Here is a 24,002-nt window from a genome sequence, read left to right on the forward strand (position 1 = left end):
ACTCTATAAATGTGATGAAATCAAAACAATAAAGGTCATTCCTTCTTGCCACTGAGAACCGATGCATTCATTACTCTGCTAGCTGCTCAACAGCGACACACACCAACTATTGGGAAAATTCACATAAGCACTCACATTACTTCTGCAAAGGCAGGATATGGTACATTGCAAAATGCTTAAGAAGCCATCTTGAACAGCTGTACGTTCTAGGCTTGTGTATGTGGCATTTCCTGACCACAGCCCTTCCTCTTTTCACTCTAGACAACAAGTTTGGTGAAACAGGAGCTGCAAGACACTGAGTTCTCAGACCACAAATACTTCCCTGTTCTACTCACCCTTCTTCCCCAACAAACGTGACATAGAGTTTATTTCTCTGCAGGTCTTTTCTTGAGTAGCCCATGATCTGGTTGAAGGCATCTTCAAGCAAGTGATCTCTCCTGATGATTAACCTGAAGGGCAAAATTATTTTGAAACGGCAATTTGTGAACATGAACCACAGTTGGAAACATCTATTTACTACAGTATTTACTACAGCATGGTGGCAAATATGTCAGGGATAAAAAGGACAGGGACAAAAAGGGTGTAAGGAATGGAACAGATCTTACAGGGAGTGAATGCTGTCCTCCTCTACCAGTTATTTGCCCAAGCATTCAGGACAAAGCTTTCATAGAAAAGGCTTTAACTGTTTATAATTTCATTATATCCGAGGCAGACACTGTTCAACCTCTGCCTCTTAAGACTTGTCTAAACAGTACCATTTTAATCTCATTTCAGTTTTGAAAAACTTGTAACAAGCTCACATAAAGGAAGTCTGAGCTTCGCACAGATTTCTGCAAAATAAGACAAGTGACTGGCTGGGGGAAGTGAAAAAAAAAAACCAAAAAACCCACCAGAAATAGAAAACCTACCTCCTTCTTATAATAGAGGAAATGATTTTTAAAATGTTCTAGTGCCTCGTGGCTATGAGTTTGATAGCTGCCACAAGACTTGGTAATTTACAAAATTTTGAAAGTATCTTGTGAGGACAATCCTTAATATAACAGTAACACATGATTACCAAATAAATGAAGGAGGGAAGACCTCACTCCAAGCACTCCAGCATTCAGAGTGCTAAAATAAAAGTATTAGCAGTTTTTAAAGGCAATCCATAGAATTTAATAACATTTAATGCATGAATCCTCTTTACTAAAGAGGACTGTGGTATCAATTCAGGCAATGATGTACAAAAGATAAGCTTATCTAATTTTTTCAGTGGAAAAAGATATAAGAAAATAGAACTGTTTATATCATAGCAGTTGTTATAATAGAAGAATTCAGATGCCTCCTGTTCTGTAGGTCTCTTCCAAAAGCTCTTTTTGGCAGCATATTGGCAATATCGTCTGTACAAAAATATAGTTGGAGGAAACACAGAGGTGCTCAGAACTTGCTGTACCCTCTGCTATGAATCACATGCTGGCATTTAGTCTTTTATTACAGGTTTTATATTCCCAGAAATGCCTGGGTAACCGTAACATCTGCATTCCTTCTAATGGGAAGAAGCTTGTAGATGTGCAAGGCAAGGCAAGCTGCCTGAAAACAAATCCAGTGTCATGAGATGCTTCAACATACTTCAATTTCCCTGGGCCTTGTCCATATCCTTTAGTCTCCAACTTCCTGTAGAAGTTCCTCAGCTTGGCTTCAAAATCTCTTTTGTAGGGAGCTGGAGCTCGGGCATTGGCACGCTGAGTACCTGCAGGGAGCAGTAAGTGAAGAGTGAGCAGTAGTGACACGAACTGATGAATGTCCCATCTGCTACTGGAAAGACTCCTTAATAGCAAAAGGTATGTATGGTATGTGTTTGGTTTAGTCACCTTTATAAAGGGTAAAAGCTGCATATCTTCAATTCTGCTCTGCATCCAAGATTTTTTGGTTGCTCACTTCCAATAGTATCATCTTTCAAAAGTAAATCTTAAAAGAGCAAATCCAGGTCAATGCAAAAGATGGATTAAAAAAACCACCACAATCAACTAGAAAGACATTACTGTTTGTTTGTCAAGTACACTTTACATCTAACCTTTACAACAGTTTAAGTGATAATGTTCTGTTCTGGTTTTAATATTCTCAGGGAAAACAACAACTCGGAAATTAAGTGTAAACAGACTGGATTCTGCACTGCCCCTGCTGCGGAAGACGCAAAACATTTGGAAATTCCTTAGTAGAAGTTTTTCCCTGGGGAAGTAACAAGGAAGAAAAATACAGGAAGTATGGAAAGACTACCAAATTTAGTGGAACCTCTAGCCTGTGGCTGCAGAAACATACACAATGGTCATCTAAGTAAATTTAATTTTGAAAAACTGGTTTTGAGAGTCAATTTCTTAAAAGCAAGGAGAGGCGAGATCTGTACACCAAAAAGAATGGCATACCCTGCAACTGCATGTACAAGTCCACTATATACAAATTAAGTGTTTGGTGTGATCTATTCTGAAAATTACAATCATTAGAACTCCACTGCCTACCTGGATAAATTGCTTCCACTGATTTGACTGTAAGGCAGTGTGCCAAGGAGGCAGTTAAATTCCTTCCCTGCGTGGATGTGTAGACATCCCCCACAAAAAATTCAGAGGACATTTAAAATTTTTCATGCCCCGAATTATACATAAGTTGCCAACTTCTCTGCAAATAGGGGTGCCCTATAATGCACTGAAAGCACAAATGAACAGTTTAGAAGCATTTTTATGTAGAGCTCTGTCTTTTAACACAGTTCCTTGTGTGAGTTTACTTTTGGCTCCCTGCATGAAACTAAGCCAATACAGAAACATGTATTGCTACTGTGGGGGTAGGTTTCATGGGAACGTAAGGTTTCAGGCAATAAAAGAGAGGAGGTGCATCTGTTCAGCCTGTGGGTAGAGACAGGAGGAGAGCAGCCCGCAGAGCCACAAAGCCCGTGGGTCTGACGGAAAAGGCGACAGCACATCCTGCGGAAGTGGCTGCTGGAAAGAGCTGCAGAGTCTATCTCTCTGCAGAGATCAGAGAGAGCACGAGTAAGCTCACTAATAACACTGAATGCCATTTAACAGGTCTTTAAAAGACCTGTCTGACCAGAAAGACACTTGGCATTTGTTCCAGGCTTAAAGTGAAGTGTGGGAGGAATAGTAAATATCATGGAATCTGCAGGGCTCTAAAAGTAACACGAAGGACCTTGTGGGAAAAACAGCTCATGCTCATTGGTTCATCTATGGTGGTTTTTCTCTTTTACTGGGAGTACCAAGAGCTTCTAAAGGTACACTCAGCTGAAATCTCCTGAAAACGTACAGAAACTGTAAACAGCCTTTTAACTATTGGCTTTTTCTCTCTCTTTATTTATTTTGCTTTGGGTCAAAGTAAAAAAATGTAGTCACCAGAAAAAGGCAACAAAAATATACTTTAATGTAAACTCCTGAAGGAAGTTTGTTTTTGGGTTTTTTTTTGAAGGATACCACAAAACATGAATCTGATAACACATTCAATTTCTGAATTCATAGTTCAGAAATCAGCATCATAATATTCTGTCAGCACATGACAAGTCCTCACTGCAAATCAGATGCAGATGCCAAGAAATTCCTGGGCAATTATAGTGATTACTTCTGCCTTGGGAACAAAAGATGTTAATGGAAGAGCTAAAAACCACCAATGATGTGATATGATATTCATATTTGATTTTCAAAGAGGTTATATTCTAAAGCAGATATAAAGATTAGCTTCATGACTATTCATCTTTCCCAAAAGAGAAAGTACAAGTGATTGTGACTGATCTGAACAATGGATCCTTAACACGCCACCTCATGCACTGCAGCACAGCCAGCCTAGCAGATGAGAAAAAACAGAGCCTCCATAGAAACATGGGCTATTTACAATTTCTTATCAAAAAAGTCATTTGTACGCCAACACAAACGTGCATGCTTGCAGACTTGCAGGGAGATTCAATGGCCTCTCTATATTTTTCTATGAGCCAGAAGAGAGATTACAGTTTTAAAGAGAATGAAACTAAAACCATCACTGTTCATCCTCTACTATCTGCTGCTACTGTGAGTAAATGAGAATATCACATGTTAAAGACTGAATGTATTTTGAAATTACTTTGTTGGAACAAAGCCATGCCCAGCATGCTTTGGTGCATGTACCAGTGATTAAGAAATCTTAACTCTGGAAGCCAAAACTGGTTTTATTTATAAAAGACTGCCAAGTTTGCAGTTCAAAGTAAGACACATACATGCAGATTTCATAATTCCCTTCTTTTCAATAAGGGGAAACAGTTATATCTAAAAATGTATTGAAAATATTAATAAATGTGAATATTATATTTCACTGCTTTGCAGAATGCTGTAAGATCATTAAAGTCTTCAGATAGTTTCTACAGACAGATCTTACAGAGGTCCTTTGTCCAACAGCAGGAAAAGCTACCACATGTTTATGAAAGCATTTAATCTGGTTCCATGAAAAGGCAAAGCTTTTTATTATTGTGGACTGGGAAATGCCCATGAAAATCACAGTTGTTTTTCTGATAAAAACTTCTTGTTGTCTGGAACTAGCTAGAGTTGCTTGCACTTCAAATGTTCTCTACCTATACTTTTGTTCTCAAATTTGCAGAAATCTCCTTAAGCCACTTCCAATTTGGTTATCTATTATCTTGAGGAAACTAAGCATAGCAACATCTATAAACTTGTTCTTCAAATGGAATCTGTCATATTTGCAATAATTTAGTTCTGATCTGCAATTTAATTAGAATCCGAAATATCAATTCTATTCCATTCTGACATGAATATTCAGACAGCTGCAATATGCTATGTTTTGAACTCGTGTTAAAGGATAACAATCAGGCTTTACATCAAATTGTTCCTCATTGCCTCACAGCCCCATCAACACTGCCAGTTTAATGTACAGTTATTAGATCCATGCTTTTAATTCTCCAGGCATCAGGATGCTGGCATAAGCAGTCAGTTGTTTCACATGAGTGAAACAAGTTTGCATGTTTTGTCACAAGTCAGAACAAAATCACAACTCCTGAATTTGTAATACATCCAGCAAAGCATCTTGTGAGCCCAAGGCAAAGGTCCAAGTTTGACAGTCAAATGCAATTGTACTTGTTGACTTCGCTCAAAAATAGGTCTGAATCTTTCTTGTTGCTGGAGCAATGGAACTTAAATGTTTAGAAAGGTGAAAAGACAATCCATGCAGCATAGTCAAATTAAGGAACCAGCTCTACTGCAGCATCTTACAGAGACCATCATCGAAGCTCACTGACCACTCAGAAGAGGCTACAGCTCAGGTAACCTTACCCATCTAAAAGCTGGGAACCACAAAGGGAAATAGGTCATAGTATATTCTTGGCTTTAAGCTGCCATGAATTTCACTTTGTGAAGGAAATAAGAAAGTAAAACATCTTCTCTGTTGTTTTTGTTCTCCAACTTCTGGGAAGGCAGCAAGAACATGCTACTGACTTTACTGATCTGGAACTGGTCTTATGAAGGATGAGCAGTGGTTTCATGGAGCAGAAGCTTTGCCTGAGCAGCCTACCTGGAGAGTTCTGAGGCGAAGACACCGGCGAGCCTCTCGGGGACTGGCAATAACTAGGATGAAGTAAGGCATGTGGCGGCACATATGACATTATCTCCTCCTCAAACAAGCTGCCAAAAAGGAGCAAAGAAAGAAAGAACATATTTTTTTGAATAAATGGAAGTTTTCACTAGGGGTAAATCTCCAGTTATTAGCCTGCTTTCTCTGGTAGTCAGTCACCTGACTGTGCACACTTAGAGTGCTACAAAATATTTTATTGCCATTTCCTCAAGCACATGTTGAAAGTACTGAAAAGCGGTAACTGCTACTTCTGTGGGACCTTGCTATAAATGATCAGGTATTTGTTTTCAAGGTTAAAATATAGTTAAATAGCCTTGAAAATTCATGGGGCTCTCTCCTTTTGTGTATGTGTTCTCATTACAAAGGGGTCAATAACCTTAGTCACAAACATTTTAAGCCTCCAGGATTAAGAATCACATCTGAACTTGTTAAGTGTATTGAATGGTAAGCTTGTTAGCATAACATTTTATGTTTAATAACACTCCTGCTGAAACAGGTATCACATCTAGCCTGTTCAAGCTGAGTTACTTCATGCCTCATCTATTATTGCTACACAACTCTTTAGGTGAAAAAAACCCCAAATATTTTGCAGCCTAATCACTGCATCTGTGTGTATGTATGTGGATATATATATATTTTTTTAAATTTCAGTCTTCTCCCAAATTTGACAGAAGCAAATCCCAAAAGGGACAGAGTACCTAATATCAGAATGGATCTGGTATCAAAAGGTATGTTGAATGTGAAACACAATGCAAAAAAAGTGCTGAGATAATGTGTAAAGTTATTTTCAAGAACTGAGCTATGGAAGGAGTTGCAAGCCAATCCTTTATTATCCAATGCAATGAAAACACAGTTGAAATAAAAGATGTTTCTTGCTAAGTCTGTTCACCAAACAAATATCTAGAATTTTTTTTTAAACATGAATTTTTAATGGGTCCTTTTTGACAGTTCTTTTTACATTTTTGATCATATCATGTTTTCCTCCAACTTACACATAAAAATCTTGAACATTTTTTAAGAAAAAATATTTGTATTTTAAAAAGGCCCAAACATAGGTTAAAAATGAGACTTTTTTATAGCTGTAATTAATTTGGACATTTAGGGACCAGAAAGGATTATCATTATGCAACCTGGCCTCAAAATACAACTACTGATACCAATTCTATTTAACTAGACTCAATTTTAAAGGTACTCATGAATTTCTTGATGCACTTTTACAGTGGATGAGAATACAGCACTAAGATAAAAGGGTTTAATTTTAGCAAAAACTCTGCCTGATTTTTTGAGTTAATAGCTTAAATGAAAACTAGTAAAGAAGCAGCTTCCCATTTCTTGAAGTCTGTAAGAATATTTCCTGTATTAAAGGGGACAATGCTTGACAGCACAATGAAGAGGCAAGTGAGACATTAAGTAGTAAAAACAGCTCTCATGTATGTACCTTTGAAAACAAGCACTTCCCAAAGCACAGAACTAAACAGATACATTCTAAAAGTAGCACAAGGCACATTCTTGAAAAGAGGTCTGAGCTGTACCAGCTTCCTAAGTATCAGGGCTGGGTGCAACAGGACAATAAAAGCTGGTCTGGGCAAACCTACATAAATCACAAACACAGTGCTTCTGCTTGCTTTTCTTATTCCATCCTCCTCTGAAAACATGTGACCTCCAGCTACCATCTAGAAACTGAGCTTGATGAAAATAAAATCTGAGCCCTGAGCTGTAGCTCTCCCAGCTGCAAGTCCAAGGAGTGAAGGGGAAATGATTGGGTCACACCATCAGCACACACTACTCCCTGAAAGGCTCCTCAGCAGCTGCCACAGCATGTTCCACACGTGTTCCAAACAAGTTCCAGCAGCAGTGCCTACCTGAGTAACATGACAAGGTCTGCATCACTGGATAAACGCACCAGCCCTGGTGTTCCCTCTGTCCGGATGAACTGGATCTTCTCCCTGGGTAAGCAAAAAAAGGCTTTTGAAATACCTTTTGCAAATAAGGCATCAGTGTGTACCACAGCAACAAGAAAAAGTACAGAGTATAGCAGAAACCTCTGGGTTATGCTTTTCCCTGCTTTTTTTTTCCCTGCCACCATGTTCATGTGAGTGGTAAAACATTACAATCAAAAAGCTAGTTTGTTCTGAGGAACAACCTTCCTGATGCTTCATCTCTTCAATGCTCATGCTCTTGGAGGTAGTACAGTCACCCAACCAGTAAAAAAAGAAATTTAAACAAAAAAAGAAAAATCAATCCCTCAAGTTCACACTAGCTGTGCCTCTGAATCCTAAGCAGAAGGTTGAGACCTGTGGGAGGACATTCCTATTGTAAAAGTGAACTGTTTAAAGAGGCACTGTCTCCCCTGAATCCTTGTGCAATGCAAGCCATACATTACAATGCATACTTGTCAATTTTAAGGCAAAGTTTTTGTACCACACTGCATTTAAGGTATCATCCTGAAAAAGCCCTGTATTTTTTCTCCCCTCTATTTCACCCAAGCACACATCCTTTCTCCTAGTCCCAGTTTGGTCACTGTTGTGGAATCTGCGCATCCTAAATTCTGAGCATGGTAACTCACAAAATTTTAGGATCTCTATTGAATATAACTTCTTGGATTCCTATTTCCTCTGCAGAGCTTTTTTCTGCATTCTGAAATGCAAGTACATCCTTCTTATTTTCTCTTTATTAGTATGATAGTACAATACAGATAAATTCTAATTTGGCTTTACTCTTCTGGCAGAAAGGAAAACAAAACCCAAGCCCATATAGTAAAACTTGTCCCAAATCCAAAGGAGAAAACCCCCAAACAAAGAGAAAAGGACAGAACTCTGTATAAGAACAGCAGCATTGGCTCAGCTCAGGGGTCTGTCTGCCCCATGTCCTATTAGCAACAGTGACAAGAAGGTCAAAAACACTCCATGCAATCAGCAGGGCAGGGACATCTGGACACTTCCAGAGCCCATTCCACTTTACATCAGCACCCAAATGGCAAGGCTGGAGGAAATAAAAGGTGGACTACAGAACATACCTTAGCATTTATTTGGCATCAATACCAGAAACCCAAAGGACATTTTCTGGGTTAACTAATATATGCAGCTTTTCAAATGAATGCAATCCATGACTTCCTGTGGTTACCAATGAGAGCTGTGATTTCAATGATATTTTAAAAATATATATGCTTTTTACATACTGTTAAGATGTGAATTATATTTATTGTATAACAGGTGCTTTTGCCTGAAGCCTTTTACATTATTTAGCAGCCTCTCAGTTCTACCTGCAGTGGCTTGGCAGAAGATTTAATCTTGGCAACACGCCTAATAACGATAAGGATGATGTTCTCACTCCACCATGAAACCTTTGAACAGCAATTTTCTACATGTAGTATACTTTTATTTTATATTTTAATAGACTCCTAACTTCTTATCTCTTCCTTCTTTAAGGAAATGAGAAATTATTTTAGAGAGAAAATGTCAGAGATCTTTTCAAATTACCTTTGTCCTCTTCCACTGGCCAAATACAGATTTTGCTCCTCACCTATGTAATTATTACAATAATATTAATAATAATATTTAATATCATTGTCATTCCCCTTCAACTGCACCAAGGTCCTCAAAGGAAGAGATTACTGGCAGTTGTACTAGTCACTACACTAAAAAAAATATTTAAAAAATACACAAGTTCATGCTGCAGGATTTCGGTTAGGTCTTAGTTTTTCAAGTGTTACAGCAATGTTTTTAAGAGCTTCTTAGTCTCACAATGTGTCAAACAGACATGGATTCCAACAATTTGTTAAACTGGGGTCTTAAAAGACTAACCAGGAAAAATAAAACTGGAATCTTTATAAAAATGTATGGAATGTTACTGAGGTATCAGTTGTAGAAGGATATAGAAGAGTTATGATGGAAGATAATTTACCTAAATCAAATTACTAACTTCAAATACTAAAATTAGAATGGAGCCATTCAGCTTAACAGAATGGCTACTCTGACCAATCAATTCAATGTAAAATAAAACTGCATTCATTAAAATCCTCAACCATTCTGCTGAAGCAAGTCGGTTAAGGCCTATATCTTCAGTCTCCTTACAAAGTAAATGTACAGAAGGACATATAATCTCAAGTAAATGAGAAGGCACAGAAAACAGTATCTTTTATCCTCTGATCTTCCATTTTTAATCTGAAAACCATCTTTTCTTGAGAAGGGCTCAGTTTGTGGGAAATTATGAATCTGTAATCAGAAAGCAAGGTTCTGCTAGAAGCAGAATCTGACAATACCAACAAGCCTTGTGAGCAAATTGAACACTAATTTATTAAAAAACCCCACAAAACATATGAAGAAAATTACACCGACTGCTATCAGACTAAAGGTACCCTGTGAAAAGGAATATGAAGCAATTAAACTACAAGTAATCAGAAATTTTTTGTGTACTATTTCCTAGCAGATTTTAAACCAAGCCTGGTAGGACAAACTTGCCTATAGTGATACGGGTACAACACAGGAACTGTTTTGACATGCTGAAAACTGTAGATTTCCCATTTCATTTTCTCTGTAATTTCTAGAGAGCATGTATTCTGCTAGTATGTAATCTCAGATTTGTGAGCCAGGATTTCTTTAGAAAGTGAACCAAATCTTTAACAGAACTCCCATCACAAAACTTTTTATACAACACTTTTGGAAACTGCAAAACAGGACAGCTTGTTGAATTTTGGGAACTTGCAGGATACAGAGGAAAAGGGATCAATAAGTAACACTTGAGTACAGAAAAAAATTAGTATCAGTGCTGGGTGCCAGCGTATATAGGCCTCTGGAACACAGCACTGCACAGGACAGACTGCCAACAATCAAACCAGCATTTTTTATATTTAGTGTCCAAGGAAGAAGACACACATTCACTTCAGTCCTGGTCACTACTGTCCAAGTTGTCAGTGATTCCATTTCCAAGTCTAAACATATAAGGGAGTTATAACAACCACACAACAATCAAAGATCATCCTTCCTCAGATCTTCTTGCACTATGCAAAAATCTCTAGATAACACATTCTGTAAATTTTGGAGAGACATCAAAAATTCTGATTGATGTAAGATTACCTCCAGACGTCATTAGGTCAGGACAGCCTTTCTCTAAATGTGCTTTATGAAGATAAAGACAAACCCAAATGTCATTCTGCCTCATGCTCCCAGCTGTACACATATCCAAATGAATGGGCACATTTTCCCTGCCATCCAACTGTCTTGGCATATTTGGAAGACAACAGCAAATCTCTTATGCCAGTTTTTCCAAACATTTCCTTGTAGGTACCTTTATTTGATAGTAATACATTACATTTGTTCTCCTAAGCTTAATTACAGGGCATTGCACGGAAATGCAGTAAAGAACTATCTCCCACATTTATGAATATGTCTGAATGCATCAGAAGTCTACAATAGGTTATGTTCCACTCTTAAATTTAATGAAAGCAACTAATTGTAATTATTATTTTATACTGAAATGGGAATAGCAACCTTCATTAATTTTCTTACCTGAGTGAATGATTCCTGGTAAGATCTGGTTGACGCTCTTGTAGAATTTCAAAGATATTGGGCTGCCGCAAAAATGCAACTATCTTGTCATTGTAAGCTGAAAACAAAACAACATATCAACAAAAATATCATGCTGAAACGTGGAGATACCAAAACAAATGATGCCGTTCCATCTGAGTTTTGAACAATGATGACACAATTCACCTTCACAGTTTTAATTTTAGAAATATTGGGTTAATATTTTTTTATGTAAGGCTACCAATTCTACTGCCATTTAAGGAACATATTTGATTATGAACCAAATCTCATTGTGACATATCCTTTCCAGTGCTAACATTGTAATTCTGTTAGCAATTTCTATTATATTTTATCATTCATACCCTTAGTTAAGGTCAAACCAGAATATTTATTTTTAGAATAAAATTGCAGGGAGCTTGGTTTTCACGGCACTGAAATCTATTCTCAAACATTAAGCAGCCATTGGAAACATTTGTATCAAATCCTCACTAATGGCTGAGCCTGCAAAGCATGCACACCGTGTCCATGGCAAGGGGGACGATTTCAATGGGCAGAGGTTTTCAAGTAAACATGCCACAGTACAAAGAGCCAGTTACAGTCAATCGGATTAATTTATCTTGATTTAGCACAATGTGACAGCTGTTAGATTTAATAAGCTAAATTCTGTACATGGTGGCACAGAAGTCAGTAACTTTGTGTGTATGTAACTGAGAACAGAAGTTAAGCTAATGACTAATTCCAAACTGATTAACACTTTCTGGAATCCTGCCAAAATATGCTCAGAAGCTGGGAAAAAAAAAAGTAAAAATCACTGGGAATACATGGAATCCAATTAGGACCCAATTTGACTCCCTGGCTTCAGCTCATCCTGTGAGCACACAGAGTAAGTGAGCTAGGGATGCAGAACACATCAGTTATTTGGTTCTGCACACTTCCAGCCCTGAAGGTTCCAACTGAACAGTGGGGAAATGCTGATGGACAGAAGGATCAACAAATGGCAATTTCTACCCACTGCAAGCGAATGGAAACCCCAGCAGTGCACACTGCCATGAGTCCCTCAGTGCTGGAGAAGTCTGGGCAGAGACTGGATGCTCACATACCCACTGGAACCACATCCTGGTACTGAGCTCTGCTGACTGTGTTAAATGTGCTGGATGGTCTTGGCAAAACTGGGGGTCCTGAATGGCGGGAGTCCTCTCCAACCTGAAAACGTGCAAATAACCACAGTGAGTGTCTCTGTGCCAGCACAGGCACTCAGCTACAGAAAAGTGAGAATTTATATGGCTTAAAACCAAGCACACACATTGAGGCTTTGCTTGATCAATATCCCCAGTAAACATTGCAGCAGGAAGCAGCTGTGTTGATATGACAGGTAAGTAAAACATTATTTAGTATACTTGCCCCATTAATAGGAAGAATCAAAACTGATGCAAAGTTTATTGCTATTTTTAAATAGTCATATTCTGCAAAGAGAGAAACGGATTCCTTCAGGAGATATTTTGTAATTCATGGACATATTTATCTATACAAAACATTCTGGAAACCAAATTCTGCTCCTTTATAAGCACCTCTATTACCTCTGGGCATAAATGGAGTTTCCCTAAATTTGAAGTGGAAACAAGTCTGTGGCTGAAGCCACAAAGGAGATTATAGAAGTGAGTTCACATTCAGGCAAGGCCAAAAAGTCCAAAATTGGTAAAAACATGGCTCCTAGAATCATTCAGAAACTGTGGGGGTTTTTTTGTATTCACCTTCTGGGCTTAAAAAACGTTGCATGTGAACAACTTTTAGGGTAGAACCACAATATAAAATTGTTCTTAGAGGCATTTGTTATGTCAGGGCAACTGCTGCAGTTTGCTGCACAATGACGTTTCAGTCATTTCTTATTATTCAGTATTTTATCTCTAAAAAACATTTGGTCAACCTCCTTTTCATCCTGCTGGACCTCTTTGTTTATTTCTCAGTTTATCTGCCTACATATAATAGTTAGCATTTGAACTACAATCCCAAGCTTCAAAGATCTCTATAACATCTCACTGCAAAAGACCAAATAATTATAAAAGGTTGCTTTTAAGTCCAATCTCTGAAATCAAAAAGCAGCAAAAGTCCCAAGATATCTCCCAAGACCTTTGTGCTCTCTGATAATATTCTTTCAGAAAAATCAAGAATTATTTCCTGTTGGGCAATGTGCTGGAAAAGGAATGCCATTATTATTAGCTCCAGCTTCACACTGCAGTTCAGCTTTAGCTAAAAAGGCATTCCTTACACTGGTTCATGTTTGCTTTAGAGCATCTCCCTGTAAAAACTGGGTCAGTGGCTTCAAAACATCAAAGTTCATGGCAAGACAAAGCCAAAGAAAGTATTTTGATAATTTTTTTCATTAAGTACTCATCTTTTGCAATAATGTACAGTTCCTTTACGCAGTAGCCCTAAAAATAGGAAAAACACACAAATATGCAATATCCAATACATAAGTCCTAAAGTGCAGAGGAAAAACTGGTGTTCAGGTATATGCATACAAAAAGAACATCATTGCATCATTAATTCCAGAATGAATTGCTATGCTTGAGATTCCTAGCTGGAATTTTACCTCAATTCAAGTTACAATTGTATCAATATCAAGGAAACACTTCTAAAATTGCAAGTACAATCATGGTTTAAGGAATTTCATATATCTAGATGGAGTGGGAAATTTTGACAGGTAATCAACACTAGGTATATACAATATATATGATGATGTCCTGTTGGATAAACTATACTCATTTTGCAGCATTGACAACTTCAGCAACATGGTTGGCACAAACACCTGTTATAAGTGCAGAACTACTGGATGCTGCTTAAAGAAAGATAATTTGGGTACATTTGGGTAAAGTTAAGAAAATTAAAAGTTAAAGTTAAGAAAAAAATTATTTCTGCTCTGTTAAAAATCAATCACAACAGAAATACTTTCTTTACCCTATTCAATATCTAAAAAGCTATATGAAGACACTTCTAGCTTCCTTGCCTGATACACAATCACCAAATTGATGGAAAATGCTATACGTCTGATATTGGAGGGGGGTGACTAAACCATGTTCACACAGGATATGACAAGACATGCAGCCAGTGCTGTGGCACTCACTGCAGCTCAATGGAAGTTCTGCTAGAGAAGTGGCAGACAAGACTCATGTCTGCTCTGAAACAGAGGTCTGGCAGACCTTCATCTGCCACAAGACTGAGCCACAAAAAGAATAAATCAGAGCATTTCTCTTGCTATTCCGAATTGCATTACCTTTAATTCCTGGCATGGAATAGCCCTCCCCTGAACATACAGTTTACAGCCAACAGTATGGAGGTTTTTAAATAAAGTACAACTGAAGTCCAAGTCATTGTACATACACAAGGTTCCAAGTAAAAAGAAGTGACAACAACACTATGGAGATATCCAGTGAAAATGGTGCACAGTGATATATCAACAAAATAGTGTTTCCCATGTATTTCTGCTCAGAAAGTAGAAATTAAATACATATGCAAAGGCACATAACAGTGTGTTAAACCTGTATGCAGTAAGATTTTTTTTATACTTAATGCAAAAGTTGCAGAACTAGATGTATAGTCATTCATTCACCTTTTCACCTCTCTTATTTTGCACAGTTATATATCAACACACTTGGCAGACACCATGCTAGACAACAATACATATTTTGTCAGTGAAGGACTGGATACAGGAACTGGTAATCTGTAATCAGATGCTCTCCTGTGGTTAAGGGGGGTTACTGCAAATTCAAAGTAAGAGAAACTCATGTTTGATATTTTTTCTCTGAATTCATACATGTTAAAAGCAACAATGGCCAGTACATAAAATAATAAGTCCTTGTGGATGACTACTGTACCCTTAGAGAAAAATCGCACTCCTCACAACATGGAATGACGTGAAGGAGGATGATGCTAACCAGGTGGCATTTCCCGAGGAGGAGCACAGAGCACACTCACCTCCCCAGCGCTGTGGCTGCGCTGCCGGGTCAGGTGCTGCCGATGCACCAAGGCGCTCGTGGGCCGGCTGCTCTGCAGGGGCAGCCGCGGGTCGATGAACGTCGTGGTGCGCGAATTGTGGTCAACAAAGAAAGCCTGCACAAGGAGACACAAGACAGAATTTATCTTTTCTTTTTTTTTTTTTATCATGTCTGAGGTTAACGCCTATTGGGGATTTGGGTTTCATTTGGTCAGGTGGGGCTGTGGAAAATCTCTTACTGTGACTTGCATTTCCCTTCAGCAGAAGGAGGGTAACACTTTTCCATCCTACTGAAGGGATGAATTGTTTAATGCCTTTCTTCGTTCATGTCTATAAAGTCCTTTGAAATTCTCATCTGACAATCATCAGAAGTGGGAAGCTTTATTATGACTGTCAAGAAGAGAAGACTTGAATATTTAATAAAAGTAATCCTGGTGTATTCTCCTTTTCATCCCCTTACAAGCATCTAAAAAGGTGCCATTAAGTGGCAAAGCCATTCCCTGTTGTAAAGTATTTACCATATAATTATGGACACAATTTGCTGTATACATGTCAAGTGTATGCTTGCATCCAAAGATGAACTATGATTACAGGCCAACAGGTATTTTTGCCCTCTTTCTGATACAACTATTCTAAGCTCACTAACCTTTTTTTCTAAAAACCAAAACAAAATTTAAAAACAACCCAAAGCACCACCTCAAACAAAACAAAAAAAAAGACCCTTCAAAACTAAAAAGAAAGGTCAGCCAAGGACACAAAGATGATGGCAGCAAAAATATTTAAATCAGGCAACTGATCAGAACCACCATAAATTGGCCAATCAACCACTTGCTGAAAACACAAGGTCAAAGGATCATGTATCCTGGAAAATGAAAATCTCCTACAGTTCAGTCCAATTTGAACCAAAAGTTTGTAAGCCCGGAATTTTAAACTTTTTGCAGTGTTAGTGTTGCACTTGGAAACCAACACGGTTCTATTTCAACACACTTCACATTTTCTGTCACAATACTGGAAACATGTGTTAGTGGCAAAAAAAAAGATCTCTGTTTTGAGCAGGAGAATTACAGGAAAGTGACATCTGGTTTGAGGAATCAAAGAATCTGGACCAGCAGAGAGGTGGTCAGGGACTGCGGGAGCCATTTCTGTGTTTGGCTACCAGTGAGGTACTTCGACCACAGTTTCACAAACAATTTAGTCCTGCGGTGTCAGCAGAAAAAACATTCTCATCTTTCCCCCTCCTGACCACTTGTTTTATCCCCTGTGTGCCCTTCCTGCCTTGTGCTGGCACAAGTGTTTGTGTAGCCATGCAGTGAACCCATCAGGGGAGCTGGTCCAGGCTAAAATTACTCTTTTTGTTCCTCTCCCTGCTGGCTCCTCTAACCTCAGTCAGCTCACCAGGGATGAGAGGAGAGCAGAACCACTCTTTTGGCAGCAACACGAGCTTCTAGTATTCATGGAATCATTGTTTCAGACTGCTTGGTAAAATCAGACCAGAGAAAATGGAGTTCTGCTGACATCCTTGAAGGTAGGTAGACAAACCAGTGTGTCATGCTATACAGCAACTAAATGCTATTATGGAATGCGGTGGAAGAAAACGTTCATACTTTCAACTCCCAAGGAAGCAGAAGCATAAGGAGAGACACAACAGTTGCCAAAAGTGCTCCAGAAAGGAGCACCAAGCCTCCTACAGCCCCAGCCTACAGCCCAATCACCTGCACCTGTAACCTGTGCCTACAAGGAAGGAATCCCATCACCAGAGCAGTAAGGAAAAACTGTTCTGACTATCTGACATAATCACAGATATGCAAGTGAAACCAACTGTTTCACAGTTCAAACACTATAAAATGTATCTAATAAATGAAATTTTAATTGCTGTATCTGAGCCTGATGAGGGATTCATTTACCTTGCCAAACAACGATGCCATCTGCAGTGCAAGTATACAGATTAGAGAATATGAAACCAGTGAGAAAGCAGAATGAAAACCATCATGAAATGTATATTTGGGACCTGGAAGATGACTGGAAGTAACTGCTGGAACACAGCCAGTCTTTCTGAAAATTTTGCTCCTGATTAATAAGATTTACTTACTTTACTAGCAAGTGGTTGGTTTGGTTGTTTTTGGTTTTTTTTTTAATGTCCTTCTATCTAGTCTATGTACATTTATAAGATGTGAAGCACTTTCATGAAAACAGAGGTTGATTTCATTAAGTCAATGCCATACAGAAAGAAAGAGAGAGAGAGAGAGAGAAAGAGAGAGAGAGAGAAAGAGAGAAAAAGAGAGAGAGAGAAAGAGAGAGAGAGAGAGAGAGTGAGAGAGAGAGAGAAAGAGAGAGAGAAAGAGAGAGGTAGTACTACTTAGACTTGCACCACTCAGTTCTGAATTAATGCAGCATTTTAGTATTGCATGCAGCGTTCCATGGAATTCTATTTAAATAACAACTCAGTTTAGACATGAAGATAAAGACAATCACATCTTATTAAATATGAATGGTTGCAGGCCAGCTCATACTAGCCTACTTTAAAACAAAGCATAAAATAGCACTTTGAAGCTTCAGTGAAGATAACCATTGGAGCTTCAATGCTTTGGGCTAATCTGGACACTGGCACACAGCTCAAAATACAGTGTGGTTCACTTTGAAAAAAATTTGAAAAAAATTCCTCTCATAACTCCTGCCTAGCTATAATCCATAAATCTACAATGCTTGAAGACACCAACATAAAATAGGTAGTGCCAAAACTATATTTAGCCCATTAAATATGGATAGTTGCCCTAGTTATTCTTCCAGTTAAAATCCGTAAAGCTTTCTAAAATACCTTTTCTTCCTGTTGAAGACTTCAGTAATCAATTCCTATGGTTTCTTTAATTGCAAAAAGAAAAAACAAAAATGTCCTCTAATAACTTCCTGTGTATTTGCATCTTGCAGAGATCTAATTAAGAAGTACATACACTTGCATCCTGCTTTAAAATATGGACACACTGCAGAAATACACTTATCTGTACAAGGTCTGTGTGTATGCACAGGGACACAGCAAGGCAGAATCTCAAAGTTCTGCTCAGGGGCCTATTTAGCCTCTACAATGCCTCCTGCTATCACATTTTCCCATAGCCTTCTGCCTCCTGATGGTCAGTGACTGACAAAGGGTCTCTGTAATGCCCATCAGAACCTACATTCTAGTCACACCAGACTTTTTAGGGAGGACTGCAGGATGTTGTCTGCTGTAGGGGATACACAGAGGAGTCAAGGAGGAGTGGGCAACTAGGCTTTGCTGTGCAGCCCTGAAGGGAGTTCAGAGGTGGGCAGTCCCCAGCTGACCTTGGAAGACAGCCCACGAAGAGGACAAGCAAGCAGCACCACACTGCCATGTGGGAGAGAAAACACCACTACCCAGCATCACACAACGGCCACAACAATCACTGTGCCTCGTGAGCAAGAGCACCAAGCTCACACTATGATAGACTTGAAAAAATAAAGAAAAACCTCTTCTCAGCAGGGAAGAGTAGTTAAGGAAAGGAAACATAATTATATATTGTGTTATGGCTAATTTCTACTTGCTTCTGTTTAGGTTGAGGCTTTAACAAAGGCAGGTCCAGTTTCAGTTTGGTCTCACCAAGCACTGGTCTTGCCATGTACTGGCCATGATCTCCGTCAAGTGCTGAATAGGCTTTTCTACTGGCCACAAGTGGCACTTGTGACAAAGACAATTCAACACGATGAAAACAAGCAATACTACGACTAATTCAAAGTGAAGAAATCCCAGTGGGAATTTATTCAGTGCTTCCTCTTCTTGATTAATATTGTGGTAACATTGCTGTTACCAAATACCACACCAGAAATCTGAAGGTCTAACTCACTCTGTGGAGCACATGTTAAAGGAAACTGAAAACTGCCCTATTCATCAGGAGAAAACTGGCTTCTGAAGAACTGAACAGATCAAGAATGACTTAAAACAGGAAACTGTGAGGCAAACAAGAACATTGGTAGAATTGTACATTCCTAAGTGTGTGTCTATGAAAAAACAATGCTTTTCAGTGTTAAAAAAATCTCGAAGGAAAAATCCTCAAGTACTTTTACCCTTCAGTTTAGAACTGTCTAATCTTTCCAAGCATCAAGATCATTATTTACATGGACACTCACAGCTAACCATATCAAGAGTGATAAATGTCAGTACCAAGATGCTTAATACGCCAGTAATTCTAATGAACTGGTAAGCCTTATCAGTTCCTCACACGCTAATCACAGTCTATTTCTAACCTTTTTTTCAGCAAAAAATATAATGTTCTAGATAGTAAGGATGCACTAGCATAAAATTCCATTAAAATTTACATTACAACTATAGAAGCGATATAAAAATATTTTTTGGGAAACAGAAAATTGTTACCTGTTTAAAAAAAAGCAGTGAGACTTGCAACTATTTAAGATCCCTAATATCTCGTAAGGAAACATGCTCCATACCATCTCCTTCCTTTTACGCAATACACAACCAACAGAGTGATCATCCCCAGAGCTCTCCCAGCACATCCATTTTATGTCAGAAACTGATGAACACAAGGCCTTCTTAGCATTGCAGAGTTACCTTGCCCTGATGGTCGTGTTTCATTTCCCAACCCCTCGGCAGCTCCAGCTGTTTGTTGGCAAACATGTTGAGGAAGCCCACCAAATCCCGGTTGTGCTGGTAGCGCTCAAAGTGGTGGGTGTCCCGCCGGACTTTGGTGATCATGTGCTTCAAACACGTGTTATTTGTAAACATGCGGTAGGCACTCTGCAAAACAGACAGCAGCAAAGGCCTTTCAAAGATGAAACTGCTCTTACCACAAAAGACAACCCCCTTCATTGTCAGTGTGCTTGCAGAAGGAAAGTTACTCGTTCCATTACTTGTGCTTGCACTACAAATCTTTGTACTTTACACAAAGAAGCACTTGGGCGGGGGGAGGAACCTATGCAAAAAGAAACACTGAAGAATAGGCAAAAAAGGAAAAGGAAAACACATCAAGATGCTTTTTTGTTGTGTGACCTCTAATATACTTTGATATGAACCAGGCAATCTGGGGAAAAACAAATCATGCCATTAAGCAGCAAAGTCTTTCTCTGAATTGTGTCTCTCTCTGCAAAGCACAGTAAGGAAGCTATTGCTTCAATAAACAATTTTGTATCACATGGAAGATGAAGAATTGAGTGGAAAATAAAAACTGCTATCATGCAGAGCTAGGATGGCTCTGATAGCCTAATAATTGCAAGGGATGATGATGAATGAATTTATCCAGCCTCCCTATGTCCCACCAGTACCTTATCATCAAACACCGAGCAGTATCTTTGTACACAAAACAACTGCATTTATAAGCATGTATTTATGAAAGCCTTTGAGCTGTAGTCACCATACTCACAGGGTTAGAATGCAGCACTGTAAAGAACTCTGGGCTGATAAGGAATTTCACAGGGGGAGACTGGAGCAATAAAGTAAGTCTGGATCTGGAGGTAGAGTGAGGCAGCACATTCTCTCTTCGAAAATCTAACAGCAAAGTAAATGACAAATACTTTCAGCAGTTATTACCAGTGCATCACTGCAAACAATTATATTGATTTAAATTACACAAGCAAGAAAAGCATTAAATACACAACTATTTCAGATTTATTAAGGATGCTCCACATAAGGGTACCCAAATTTCTTCTAACATAATACTGAAGTTTCTGAAAATATTACCATTTTAGTTTAGTAAATTTACTTGTGGCTTTTGGTAAACAATCATTAAAAAAAATCACATTCAATTATTTGGTTTACCAAGTTTGTGCTTGTATATAAGATGCAAGAAAGTCCCTGGGGAATGTCTGCACTGCTATACTGTAGCTGTATGCAGGTAAGCTATTTTTTAAATGCTAACTAATGGATATAAAGTCATTGTACACTTATAAATGTTTCATTCCTTCTTAAAAAACAAACAATAAATCTGCCATTACCAGAGCCCCAGTCCTGATACAGTATTTGAGCAGCTTATGTAAGTAAGGAGCAGGTTGCCAAGGAAGTACCTTTCAAGTTTCAACTTCTAATAAACATTTGTGTCTTCTCCTAGCAACTACAGAAGTGCCCTGCTTTTTCTACGGTACCAGGAAGGAAGTGAAAATATATTATGAGTGTTGTTTGCTACAATGTTAAAACTGATGCCCCCAATTTTCTTTGAAGATATTTGGAAGCACATTTTTAATGGAAATGAAAAGCTGCAAGTTCAGATTCAGTGATTTTACACTAAAATGTGTGCTGCCACCTACAATTCTGTTTCTTTCTTTTTTACACATTGCAGTATTTGCACACTTCTCCATCAAATTAATATGAATGATGTAGACCACAGCTATCATAGATACAAAAGGTCATAACACACAAACAAAGCAAAGAGAGGCAGTGAATGAAACTCTAAACTGAAGAAAAAGTAAGGAGAAATTACAAAAGAAGAGGAAAATAACAAAGACAGGTAAAATTCTAAATATGGATAGGTAAATACTACAGAAAAAAGGGAAGGGAGGAAATGAAGATGTTCATTCTAAGCATTAGAGGAAACCAGGAAGTGGGAGGGTAATTGGTAAAATAAAAGAATGAGAGGATTTTTAGAGCCACTTCTTAAACAATACACCTGAAGCTCTCCCACATGGCGCACGTCAGTGAGACGAAGGCAGAGTGACACAAAGGCTCCTGAAGCTGTGCCTGAATACTTGGGCTGGGAGTGTCTTCCAGACATGCACTGAAGTTGCATGTGAACTCTGTACTGGTACAAAACCTGGGTGTACACCAGGCAACTCTCACACCCTGGAAGATAATGTGACATGCTGCAGATAGGTCCTCTGTCACAGTCTGGACAATACGGAAACCAGAATGGGTCACCAGGTGGGGCTTTTGTTGCAGTTTGAGGCTTATGGATTTGGTTTATGAAAGTTTATTCAGCTGAACTTGCTGGTTAGGGTTTGGCCTGAATTTGTGCAAAGCTGATTTGTGTACAGCACAAACCATCTGGCTGCATGTGCACAAGGGCAGGAAAGGAAACAACTACAACAGAAGTAAAGACTACAAGTAATAAAAAGGAACACTTGGGCAAATCTCAAGTTCTACAATGACCTGGAACTCGAGAAAGGCGACACTGCTTGCATATCAGATAAATTTAGGAGCCAGTTTTATAAGAGTGTATCTAGAGCATCTACAGACAAAGCCAAAGCACATGACACCACACAGCTTTGCAATGGACTGGATGGGTAACAAACTTTACAAATATATTCGTAAATTATTAGTAGGAAGATGACCAAGGAGAGAAATGTTTAGTGAAAAGAAAAAACACTAATTATGTTCAGAACTCACAAAAAAAATCTTTCTTCTTATCTTCATTCAAAAGGTTAACACTGGCCAGACAATAAGAAGAATGAAAAAGTACATGTGAGAGAGAGCAGGTCAAAGTCTGCGGTGCAAATCAAGGGTTTTCAAACCTTTTAGGCTACGTGAAAAGCATTCTAACAGTCAGAAAACAAGGTGGAGCAATTGCTGAGACATTGGTGGTTCTTTCTGAAGGACTCCTCAGAAGGAATGGGATAAATGAGGTAAGAGTACATCAAGACGTTTCACCAACGTCTCTCTGGCTCTCATAATTTCTACTAATGACTGGACAGGGAAGACAAAACTTGCTCCAATTAGGAGACTCTGCAGTACTTGGACAGCAGCATGGACAAGATTCAAAACCATAATGGTGCATTAGAAAAGGGCAAAGACCTCTGTGCAGGTAGGGATAATCAACTGCACAAACACCAAATGAAAAACAGATATTTGTGCCAAAGTTCTGCACATAAGGATCAGGATCTGATATTAGCAGATCAAAGACAGAACACTGCTTAGTGTCAAACTATCCAAAAAAAAAAAAAAATCAACTCCAAAACCTTCTGCAGGAATGTACAAGGAGTGTTTTATGTAAGACACTTCCACAACCTCCTCAATACAGGAGAAGTTATAATAGCTTATTTGCTTTTCTGAAATACTCCTCAGAAGCTGAAGACCAACTCAAGACAATCCTGAGTAGTCCAACAAAATAATTTGAGACCTAAAACCACAAGTCACAAGGAAAGACTAGGAAGTAATGGATTTAAGAGTATGTTATAAGAAGAAGGATATGAGTAGACTGTCTGAAAAAGTTAAAGAATGTCCATCAACTGGAGAACACGTTATAAGAACACATGAGACAGCACTGGGCAAGTATGGTGTAGGAACAGCTCATCCAATCTATCTACAGAGATGTAGTCAATGACTGCCTGAATCCCTTTCTAGTTCTACATTGTATTATTTTAAACTGCAGTAGCAGAGTCAAAATATTTGTAAGCCCAACCACATAATTTTGTATTTTTTCACTGTAAATGTCCTGCTTTCTTAACCAGTCTGGCACTGACAGAAAAGTGCTCTGAATCTCACATTCATCTCTTCAGCATATTGAGCAGGCTGAGTCATAATTTTCAAAACTAGACAGCAATGAAAAAAAATGGCTTCATTTTCACACAGACTTTCAGAGGCAGAAGTTAGGTTTTGCTTTATGTACTCTCACTAAATCATCTATGAGATGAGTGCTCCCTTCTTTAGAAAAGAGGAGAAATTAATTTTTTTTAACCTGAATTAGAATGGTGAAATTCAGCTTCCTCTGCAGCTCCATCCACGGCATTTGTGTGCTCTTCAGGCCTGTCATTTGTCATTGTTCTTCGGATGCTCTGATACCTAGGGTTGGAAAACTGGACTTTATATATAGTATATGGTAACCATGACCCAATTCTGACTCCAAGGGAGCCTGCCCATCTTTTCTACCATGTAGGTTAATATATATTGACCTCTAATTTCTGCACTAATAGCCTTTTGAATTTCTGACAACCATTATCAGATA

At 38.5% G+C, this 24,002-nt stretch overlaps 1 protein-coding gene across 6 annotated transcripts in view; it reads right to left on the reverse strand.

Moving 5' to 3' along the window:
* HECW2 (HECT, C2 and WW domain containing E3 ubiquitin protein ligase 2) overlaps positions 1-24,002 on the reverse strand; it is a 172,333-nt gene that overhangs the window by 19,312 nt on the left and 129,019 nt on the right. For all 6 annotated transcript variants that reach the window (XM_085066073.1, XM_085066072.1, XM_085066071.1 and 3 more), the window contains 10 exons: positions 23,736-23,839; positions 20,493-20,617; positions 19,685-19,870; positions 15,090-15,224; positions 12,218-12,320; positions 11,100-11,196; positions 7,455-7,538; positions 5,533-5,642; positions 1,609-1,729; positions 336-449 (listed from right to left, as the gene is read on the reverse strand). In XM_085066073.1, coding sequence (XP_084922199.1) covers positions 336-449; positions 1,609-1,729; positions 5,533-5,642; positions 7,455-7,538; positions 11,100-11,196; positions 12,218-12,320; positions 15,090-15,224; positions 19,685-19,870; positions 20,493-20,617; positions 23,736-23,839 — 1,179 coding nt within the window. The remainder of the gene's footprint in view (positions 1-335; positions 450-1,608; positions 1,730-5,532; positions 5,643-7,454; positions 7,539-11,099; positions 11,197-12,217; positions 12,321-15,089; positions 15,225-19,684; positions 19,871-20,492; positions 20,618-23,735; positions 23,840-24,002) is intronic.

Source organism: Lichenostomus cassidix, chromosome 7 (assembly GCF_008360975.1).
Source record: "Lichenostomus cassidix isolate B80296 chromosome 7, HeHo_3.0, whole genome shotgun sequence".
Classification (NCBI taxonomy): Eukaryota; Metazoa; Chordata; class Aves; order Passeriformes; family Meliphagidae; genus Lichenostomus; species Lichenostomus cassidix.